The 10,681-nt window shown below is 48.2% G+C and overlaps 1 protein-coding gene across 1 annotated transcript; it reads left to right on the top strand.

Moving 5' to 3' along the window:
* Positions 1-4,922: 4,922 nt before the first annotated feature.
* LOC144106171 (uncharacterized) lies at positions 4,923-6,245 on the top strand. Its single transcript, XM_077638914.1, has 3 exons — positions 4,923-5,738; positions 5,857-6,004; positions 6,073-6,245. The coding sequence occupies exons 1-3, from the start codon at positions 4,923-4,925 to the stop codon at positions 6,243-6,245; spliced, it is 1,137 nt and encodes a 378-aa protein (XP_077495040.1).
* Positions 6,246-10,681: the final 4,436 nt, after the last annotated feature.

A 10,681-nucleotide genomic window follows, 5' to 3' on the forward strand; every position in this document is an offset into this window, starting at 1 on the left:
TTACCCATTCTCATCGCTTTCTTATTTATTGAAGCTATGCAGCGTAGCCTTTCCGGATGCTGTGATTCTAGTCCAAAGGGGTTAAGGGTAGCTGAATACCATAGATGAGCTGGTTCAGCAATGACGCGATGCTCGCCGCCTAAAGTCAAGCCTTACACACACAACGTATGAACTCAGGGCATATGCTTCATCGCACTCCATTCTACATTCGCCCACGCCACTTCTTCCTCCCTGGCGTTTTGTGTAGCTAAGTGACAACAAGCCAACTGATCTACGTCGGTCATCATGTACACGCAAGGCATCGTCGTTTCGAGACCGAATTACAGAGCAAGACGCCAATCTGCCGCATCGCTCCATCGTAATGTACGTTAGATAGATAGATCTTTATTTCAGACAACAAGGTCTCGGATACAGGGGCAAAAGGCAGATGCACTCTGCCTGACGGGGCCCAAGCACCCGATACAATGCTCAGGACAAGCGGCAAAAGAAAAAAAATAATTATGCAAGGTAAAACTAGGAGAAGGTGCATACTCTTGCAATGACATAATTATAAAGTAAATATTTACAAGGCACATCACAATAAGAAAAACATGAAAATTCAATGAGTTGACGGAAAACAGGGACATCAAGAATTTCTGCGTGAACAACCCTTTAATTATTCGGACGAGAAAGGAGGTAAGCTTTAGCATTTCTATTGAAAGACTTTTGGGAAACAGATTTCTGAATAATTTCTATGGCCTGTGTATGTTTAGAAGACTTTTAGAAGATTTAGAAGGCCTGCAAGCATCCAGGCCTGCGAAACAACAACGGCAGTTTACTGACCTTGCAAGCCTGCTCTGAACAAAAACTCAAGGTTTTGCCTCTCAGAACCTCCTTCCTCCTTCTGTGCGGAGATGCTTGCGGTTCAAGAGGCGCTTTGCTCTGTGGCCGCCGTTCCCACGCTGCCCACGACCCGCATTGTCATTCGCACCGACACCCTTCACGTCACACGCCTACTACGACGAGTCACTCGCACCCCAGAATTCTTCCAAGACATCCATCGTCTAGCGGAATGCATCCCGCAGCAAATCCGTATTGAGTGTGTCCCGCGTGGCCTACTGAGCGCACAAAGTCGCGCAGACTCTGCGTCCCGCCTTTCGACCCCAACCTCGTCTTTGCGTTGAATCCTCACTCTGGATGACACCACCCTCCTTTTAACAAGAAAGGAACACCTCCGGCGCCGAACACGTGCTCTAATCCGTCCGTGTGCGGTAACCCTCCCACGTGGTCTTACCCGTGCAGAGGAGGTAGCGCTTCGGAGGACACGGGTCGGGGTTGCCCTAACGCCAGCTGTGACACGCAAGTGGCCGCATTTCAATGATTTATATCCCCGCCCCGGGTGTCCAGTCTGCAAGAACAGAGACTGTGAGGCGCATGTCTACCACCTATTGCGGGACTGCCCGGCGCTGAAGCCGACGAGATTTCGGCACCTGGCGGCAGTGGGATTCTCACCGGACAATCCGGATTGCTCTATTGCCTGGATACAGCGTCCATATCATCGTTCACTTCTTTATTTCATCAAATCAACCCACCTTTTTTCTTTATTTAAGCATCTTACTCATCTCTCACTTCATAGTTTTAATGTCCTGAGGCAATAAACAGCGTTTAAAAAAACTCAATCAGGAGCAAGTGCAAAACATGCTGAAGCATCTAGCGTTGCTGGCTGACGAGAACCCCCGTGGCTGCACGGTTGCGAGTGCCATTGCCTGCATCGCGGCAATTGCAAGCTGCACAGAATGTGTCGAAAAACTCCGTGCCCAGGCAACCAACAGGAAAGCCTTACGTCTGCTTAATGATGACTACCTGATAAATACCATGGGCATAACCTTTGTGATAGCTCTCAAGGTATGCGACGTAATCAGGCCACTGAAACCTTTCATGGGTCACGCGACATGAAATGTATCAAGACTTGGCCGCCGTCCAGATGCAGCAGGGCACCAGCATGCTTTCATATCTGGACAACGGGAATGGAGGGCTACAAAATCCTCGTGAATTGCCCTAGCTGTGTAAACGTTGCATCTAGAGTGACTGTTTCTCTTGCAGTATATCAAGACTTGCTCAAGCGTTTTTTTTTCAAAATAAAGAGCATGTTTTGCATTGTCAGCCTTGATGTCTGTCTGGCACTGCTCGTTGATATTGACCAGTATACCGCGATTCACTAACCCAGAGCAAATGGGACTGTCACCATGTGCCATATCTGATAAACGAAGCACTGTGGACATGAACGAAGGCTTGCTGGCAATGGACGCTTGGAATAGGACGCTGGATGCGGGGAGAGAAGTGCAGCTTTGATGGAACATCGTCGTCTGTACCCGTTAAAGGGACTGACGTATTAACGCGACAGCGTTAAGGAGCTCGTGTCGCAGAAACGCCGGTGTCGGCGTCTTTGGCCGTGAGCTAGAAATGGCACATCTCGCTGGACACCTAAAAGCTCCGTAAGGGAAGAGATTTTCCTTTCCTTACGGTGCGGTAAGAGTGTCCAGCGAGAATTTTGAGACAGGCTGTCATTTCCTTTGCATAAAACCAATTTTCATTTCAATTTCCTTCCCTTACGGCCCGGTTCAGGTGTCCACCGAGATATGCGAGCCATGCGTCTTTTGCTTAAATTGTTCAAAAGGCCACGCGTCGTGCCGAACGGGCGTTGGCCTTCCGTGGCCTCTTTGGGAGCGCTGCAACACGCTGTCACGTCTCTCTTGAAGCCGAAGCTTATGCGTCCTCCAAATTTGAACGCGACAGCGTTATGGAGCTCGTGTCGCAGAAAAGTTGTCGTCGGCGTCGGCGTCTTAGGCAGTGGGCGAAAAAAGGCGCATCTTGGTGGACCCCTGAACGGCGCCGCAAGCGAAGGGATGTTAACGCGACAGCCTTAAGGATTTATTGATTGATGAATTGATTGTATCACGGATTAATCGGGCGATTGATTGATCATTGATTGATTGCTTGATTGATGGATTTTTATCTCCCTTACGGCGCGATCCGGGCGCCCAGCGAAAAATGTGAGACAAGCGTCATTTACTCTCCTTAAAAGCAATTGTTGATTTCGTTTTCCTTCCCCTAACGTCCTGTTTCGGTGCCCGCCGAGATATGTGAGACAGGCGTCCAACGGGTCACGCGTCGCGCCGAACGGGCGATGGCGTTCCGTGTACCCCTCGGCAGCGCTGTCACACGCTGTTGCGTCTCTCTTAGACACGAAGCTTAAGTGGTTAGGGCGCTCGGCTACTGATCCGAAGCTCCCAAGTTCGAACCCCACCGCGGCGGCTGAGTTTTTATGGAGGCAAAACGCGAATGCGCCCTTGTGCTTTGCGATGTCAATGCACGTTAAAGATCTGCAGGTGTTGTAAATTATTCCGGAGCTCTCCACTATGGCCCCTCTTTCTTCCTTTCTTCTTGAACTCCCTCCTTTATTCCTTCCCCTGTGGCGCAGATCAGGTGTCCAACGATATATGAGACAGATACTGCGCCATTTGCTTTCCCCAAAAACCAATTATGTTATTATTAAGCGCCCTCCAATTTGTTAGTCTTGATTAAGATTCCCGTCATTAGAGGGCAGCACGTCGAGGACGCTGATTGGCCGAGGGGCTTACTGGCGCCACTCACTGGCGTTTGCTTGCTTCCCGCCGGCGACAGCCGTTGCGTCGTCAGCAGACTCCAAGACGCCGTGCCGTGAGGCCGCATCTGCTGTGGGCCGCTGCAACGCGAACGCCTATTCTTGTACAGGTATGTCAGGCTTAAAGGTTTGATTCCTTTTGGAACGTGTTCATAGCTAATTTTAACGAATTTTTCTTAGTGCAATTATCACTCTTCCTTTAGTCAACTATTTGTCCATTTGAGATGGGTTTTTGTGGCATTTTTTTTCAGTCGAGCGCTTCGTTGTATATGTATATTAGACTTAAATTTCGATTCCTATTGGGTCAGCGTTCATAGCCAGTTTTCACAAATGTTGCCTTAGTATAATTATCATTATTGATTTAGTCAACTTTTGTCCATTTAAATGGGTTTTTTGCATTTTTGCGAGATTTTATTTTCAGTCGGGCACTTTGTTTTGCGGGAAGCCGTTGATAGGTTTACGCCTTGGTTTTTTGAAGCTAGACAGCCGTTCCTAATTATTTTCACCAAATTCCGCGTAGTAGAATACCGTTCTCGTGTCAGTGAGGTATTTTTTCAGTTGTACGACACTTTCATGAGAACTGCGTTCGTGCCGGCCGTTGACTGACGCTCCTGGTCGCAACTGTTCCGTGGGGTAAATGCCGTGTTGTCAGCTTTCCTGAGCGGCATTTTCGAATATTCAAATAAATTTGGGTTAGTCACGCTCTAATCGATAATTTGCAGCATTCCATCTTTTTAATAAGTTCCGTGCCCTTCGCCGCGTCTGGCTTGCGGAGTTCGCGTTTGATTGGCCAGTTACAAGATTTTGGGCAATATCTAGATTGGTGGGGTTCATTGTTTCAGGTATTTAGGCGCGAGTTTTGCGGCTGTGTAAAATTTTGACGTCAACTTGCCCGGTGGAAATATATTCTGCAGAAGCCAGTATGGCCGTTCAAATGCACATTTGCATGAGGGAAGTGGGGAGGCCAGCTCAATGGCGGAAGACAGGCGTGGCGTCTTGGCAACCTGGCGTTCGCTATTTTGAATTATCCCCAGCAGGCACGGACTTGCGACAAAAGTATTAGGCCCACTTTTTTACGATTCGGTTTATAATTTTTAACACCGACACTGGCGTTTGGGTCCGCTTCCTTTGCAATTTTGAAATGAATTTGATGATTTTGTGTTTTCAGAAAGTTTTAAAGCTTGCTCCGCGTCGCAGATTTTAGTGCAGCATGGCTTTTATACGGGTGCATGTACCAATTTTTTTGGCTTTGCAGCCGTGGCAACCACTCTGGAACAACATGGGATCGCAACAGTTCTGCCTGAAGTGGAAGACCCACCAGTCGAACATGCTGGCCGCGTTCGAGCAGCTGTGGTTTAAAGAAGCGCTGGTGGACGTTACGCTGGCGTGCGAAGGTCTATCGCTGAAGGCGCACAAGATGGTCCTCTCCGCCTTCAGCCCCTTTTTTCAAGCACTTTTTGCCGAGAATCCCTGCAAGCACCCTATAGTGATACTGAATGACATGCGCTACATGGACTTGAAGGCGATAGTTGAGTTCATGTACCGCGGTGAGGTAAACGTGTCGCAGGACGATCTCATGGCGCTCCTCAAGACTGCCAAAACTCTGAAGGTCAAGGGTCTCGCGGAGGGAACCAACGAGAACAAGAATGGTGGGCTCGTGACCAGTGTTGACGGTGCTGCGGACGCCGGACCCGTGGGTACGCCGCGTGCCGAATCTCTGCCGCTCAGTAAACGGAAGAGAAGCCGTCGCCTTCGGCGGAGCTCTCCTAGCGACTCCAACAAGAGCGAATCTAAAGGTGCTCCGCCGGCGACGCGTATCAAGGGGCCCGATAGTCCCGAAATTATTGACGACGGTAGTATGTCTAGTGATCGCGTGACTGACCTTCCCGCCGCGTCTCCTTCGAGTCGGGCTTCCAATGTGGCGTCCTGGTCGTCTACTGCCGTGCCTTCAGCCGCTCGACACAATTCAAGTGTTCAGGCCAGCATCTCTCAGCATACTCAGGACTCGATTGGTGACGACGTGGGGGAGGGCGACGATGCAGACTTTGATGTGGAGCCATTGGACGTTATGGAAGAATCTGCGACGACTGAGAACGTAGGTGGCCCCTTGCTGCTGTGCTCCCCGTTTAAGTCTCTGCGGTGGACTCCGTCTTTCGCGTAACGATTACGAAACATGTTCTTAGTTCTTACGATGCACCTTTTTTTGTTGTCAGGTTCCAGAGTTCCCGGACGTCGACTCATCGTCACAAGCACTAGGGGACGAGTCACAGCAGTCTCATCACAAAGGGTCCACATTTTACAACTCTGCACGTGTTACTGTTCAACGTTCATTGCTTTCAGACATCTCTGCCACGAGTCAAGGTAAACAAAGTTTTGCTCAAGTTTCTCGGCCCTGTTGCTGACACCGCCTCGTAACTAGTCATTTGCAGTAGACATCAAGCCGTCGCCATCTAGTTTAATACCATACGATGACCAGACGATACCACCTGGGGTCGCCGCCTCTCCTGCCGCCGCGTTATCCGGGGACGGCGCGTCCACCGCCATGGCGGTCATGGACGCGTCTGGCGCTCCTGCTATCGCCGGCCCGTCCGGTTATCAGTAGTCGACACCGTCTCATGGTACGTATCCTGTCCCTGACCATCCAACCCACCATCTTTTTTTTTCTGCGTCACGTTTGTCCCACGGTGATCCTAGCCTCTGTGGTGCTTCGGGTTTCAACTTTGCCTGCAACGCCGGGCGCTGTTCATATGGTACGATTGCATCGGGCCCCATTGAACGCCGGTCTCTGGTTAAGCTCCCCTGGCTTTGGGCTGTAATTTCACTCTGAGACGCTTTGTTCTCATTTTGCTCCGAGACCGCCGTTTATTTTGTAACTCTGCTAGGGAGCTGTTAGACGCAATGTTTTGCATTTTTATGTATCGCCATACTCTGTACAAATTAGACAGCAGTAAAGTCATTTTCGCCTGCTGCTTCCGGCAAGGAGGCTTCCCAGAAGACGTCCAGTTATTTGTCGGGTGTCATGTGTCGTTCAATCATCGGCGCTTAGTCGCGATCCGCTTTCGGTTTCCTGGATCCTGGAGCCACCCTGAACAAGGTGCGTTCACGTCCTGGTTTTCTGAGGGTGCCTCGCCACGTCACATCTAGCCTGCGGTTTTCACTAGTTCGATTTTCGCGCCGCGCGCAATTTTTGCATGATGCGATTGTTTCAAGCATCAGTGAAGACACGTCTTCGATGACAAGTTTCGCTCAGCGCCCTTTGAAGTTCAAAGCTTTTTTTAATTTGTGTAGATTAACTGCTAGGGTCTTATGATTTTAATCTTTACTGTGTGTGCAAAATGTGCTTGTATTGCTCTTTATTTCCCCTGGACAACATGAAATAAATGGGGAATTGGTGGGGTTTCTATTTTGACATGGGGCGACCAAGCATATGTGTGTGTGCGTGCGTGTGTGTGTGTGTGTGTGTGTGTGCGTGCGTGCGTGCGTGCGTGTGTGTGTGTGTGTGTGTGCGTGCGTGCGTGCGTGTGTGTGTGAGTGAGTGAGTGAGTGTGTGTGTGTGTGTGTGTGTGTGTGTGTGTGTGTGTGTGTGTGTGTGTGTGTGTGTGTGTGTGTGTGTGTGTGTGTGTGTGTGTGTGTGTGTGTGTGTGTGTGTGAAGGAAGGAAGGAAGGAAGGAAGCCAACAGTCGCCGAAACCAAGGTGCATAGCAAAATGCTTCTATAATTTTTTAACTTTGTGGTGCTGACCAATGAGAGAACAATACGTCAATTCATCTGTTGTAAAAGAAGTTACTTATAAAGCAGCAGAAATATAAAAAGAGTAAAAACCGGGAACCAAACAAAGCAAGGAGAAAACAACAGCATCACTGGAAAATATTACCATCACTGACCTTCTCAAAGTCTTGCGACAGTTTGTTGAGGTCGGAGGGGAAAGTTATTACTGTTGGTCCCAACGTTAGTATGTAGTCCGCCACCCTAATCAACATTCGGTGCACAGAGCTTTCTGCAACGTCAAAAAGTATAGCTACTTCCCTTATTGATGTTTGTTTGCTGCATACATGCGCAGTAACAAAAAAACGAATGAAAACAAAACAATCAAAAGTACAAGACACCTCCGGTCCGTCCCTGTCATTCAAGCGCTACAACTGGCAACCATGAACCAGCAATCGCGAATTTCAGCGTTAGTGCGGTATGAACGAATGTACGAAATATACCCGTTTCTTTAATTTCTCTCATCGTTGAATGTGCACTGGAAGCATGCAGATATATTCACAAAGCAAACGGGAACAATTAACTCATCAAATGAAGCACAGAATGTGCACTTACCTGGCTTTGCTGGGACGCCGCCCTGGGTGTATGATGTGCAGAAGGCGTAAGTGGCAAAACTGGCAGTTAGCCAGCAAACAACAGATAGTGGCAATCTGAAGTGCCTCCGGAACTGTAATTTTGCATAACAACGAAAGTTACACATCATATCTCTTAAAAGGCGGCATGCAATTATTTATGCGGTATATGGCCTACCTCTTCGGGTGAATACCTATGCACCATGTCTTCAATGAATCCGGTAACTTTCGGGCGTTTCGCAGGAAGGCTAAATATGTGCTGGAAAGCGGCCTTGCAGGAGAAGATTTTGTATCACTTTCGGAGCTTGAATCTTCAATAGAAGATTCTGCACTGCTACTGCTTTCCGACTTGCTGTCGTCAAGCAGAGCGAGCGCCAGTGCGCGATTCACTTTCGAGTCCATACCGTGGCGGGAGAAGCTGATGGTCTGCAACGGAGCGCGGAGAGGAGCTGGCGCGGCGGACGCGACAAGCAGCCGGAAATGAGGGGCGCCGCTAGCGCCGCTGAAAAAGAACGCCACGCTAACTTCCGGTCGGATCTGCCGATTTCGGCGGAGCAGTCCCGACTGCTCCACGGAGCAATCTTGGCTCGGCAACCGCTCCCTGTCTGCGTTTGGAAGACGCGATCCGTGGCTCAGATCTGCGTTTGGAATAGAGTTGCTCCGAAAAGAGCAGAAAACGTTGCTCCCGAAGTGCTCCAACTCTGCGATTGGAAGTCACCATGAGATTCCTGAGAACGTTTTCCGCTGTAAAAAAACGTAGTAGCATGGACATACGCAACCTCTTGCGGAATCTGACCATTGAAGTGGCGTTCTGCGAGTTAAGCATAAAAAGTAAGATCATGGAACAGAAAATGGAGTTTAGTGCCCCGAAGCTGCATGATGGCTCTGTGCCATGGGGCAGCGGAGGACTTTGGATTACTTTGGATAAATTGTGGTTCTGCACGTCGGCTGTGTGCGCTGCAGCAATGGACGTCTCTAGGTTAGATTAGACTACACACTAAACAAATTCTCACCCTTAAGGGTGTAAATCAGCTGTCCCCAGACGAACACCCATTTGAGTGCTAAAAAAGGTGCAAAGATCAGCACCCTTCAGGAAGGGTGCAAAACATGAAAGTTTCGATGGCGCGCATCAATCCAAGGATTTTGCTTCATGGGTGAGTCAATGTGGAGCACCCTTCAAACATGCATTCGTAGAGGTGTTATGGAAAAATGGTACCCTTTAATGAGGGTGCAACCATTACATCCTATAAAGCATCATTAAGTACACCCTTCATTAAGGGTGCTGATCTCTGCACCCTTTTTTAGCACCGAACAATTGGAAAAGGGTGTTCGTCTGGGGACAGCTGATTTACACCCTTAAGGGTGGGAAATTGTTTAGTGTGTACCTCTGGTTATTTAACGTGCAAAATGACTTGCACAGTAAACGAGCGCTTATGTATTACATCGCCAAGAAGGCGCTTGGACTCACCTCCAATACACCCACTGATCAGCTTCTTCACCTAAAAATGCATAACACGCTGGAAGAACTGTTCAAAGCTCACCAAATAAGCCAAATAATGCGGTTATCAACAACCAAAGCTGGTAGATGATTCTTCGTGGATCGGATCATAGCGCTGCTACCAACTGAAGACAGATAGGGCATTCCCGAAGACCAGCTAGGATTTGATCTCGCGAACTTGGTTTCGGTGGCAAAACGCTTCGAGCTTCTGCAGCAGGCAAATGGGGAAACGTGCGAGGCAAATGGGGAAAACAGCATTCTACACCCCGAAACGGTTTGTTACCATACGCAGGGTAGCGAATGTTAGATACACGACATAGACTTCTGAAAGCAACAGAACTGTTGATTTGTTAGATGTCCTCAAGGGGCTCTCGTGTAGTTCTTTAATCTGTGGCATGACATATTTGGGAAAACTAACAGGTGTTTATCACAGACTAAAATAAGCACTTGTGTCTTCTTCACATGCAGGCCTTCGTTTTAGAAACTCCGGCTGTAACACCAGTTTTGGAAAAAAAAGCATTTTGTGCACCGGTGGGCAACAAAGGTAACAATTTTTTTATGAATTAGAGAAAAAAGGATATAATCAAATTCGAGAATTTCCGTCGCTTCTCGTTTGACAAGGGAATTGTCCCACCTAGTCAAAACGATATCAACTATGTGAACGTACAAGATCATTTCGCTTTTTATGATATCCGTGGCATTATTTCTGCACACTTGGTTAGCAATCACCTATTGTTTGCAGGAGAAAGATGAACATTCATTCCAAAGAGGCTGACTGCTTCTACACCTTTTTTGGTCCTGGTGATAAATCTGCCGAAAATCAAGCGCACCATTAAAACACTGCACTGTCAAAAAATAAACAGCGATTTCATACAAAAAATGCTCATTGTCAAAGTGAAACGGTAATTATGGCGCTCGGCACCATATCCGAAAGACACGGCAGCTGAGGAGGAATTTTGATGGAGGCGAAATTCTAGATGCCCGTGTACTGTGCGGTGTCAGTGCACGTTACAAAACCCAGGTGGTTTAAATTTCCGGAGCCTTTCACTATGACGACCCTCATAGCCTGAATTGTTTCGCGACGTTAAACCCCCGTAAACCTTAAACCCAAAAAAACAGAAATCTAAAAGGAATAGCACAAAGATATCAATTCTCATATTTTCAAATAATTCCGAAACTTTACACATACAACACAGGTTATTC

The sequence above is a fragment of the Amblyomma americanum genome, chromosome 1 (assembly GCF_052857255.1).
Source record: "Amblyomma americanum isolate KBUSLIRL-KWMA chromosome 1, ASM5285725v1, whole genome shotgun sequence".
In the NCBI taxonomy this organism is placed as follows: domain Eukaryota; kingdom Metazoa; phylum Arthropoda; class Arachnida; order Ixodida; family Ixodidae; genus Amblyomma; species Amblyomma americanum.

What these genes read in the sequence shown, in the direction of transcription:
- LOC144106171 (XM_077638914.1), top strand. Translation starts at nt 4,923, where the DNA reads ATGGGATCGCAACAGTTCTGCCTGAAGTGGAAGACCCACCAGTCGAAC. An exon ending in AATCTGCGACGACTGAGAAC is followed by an intron (nt 5,739 to 5,856) that starts GTAGGTGGCCCC and finishes TTTTGTTGTCAG; the next exon opens with GTTCCAGAGTTCCCGGACGT. An exon ending in CATCTCTGCCACGAGTCAAG is followed by an intron (nt 6,005 to 6,072) that starts GTAAACAAAGTT and finishes AGTCATTTGCAG; the next exon opens with TAGACATCAAGCCGTCGCCA.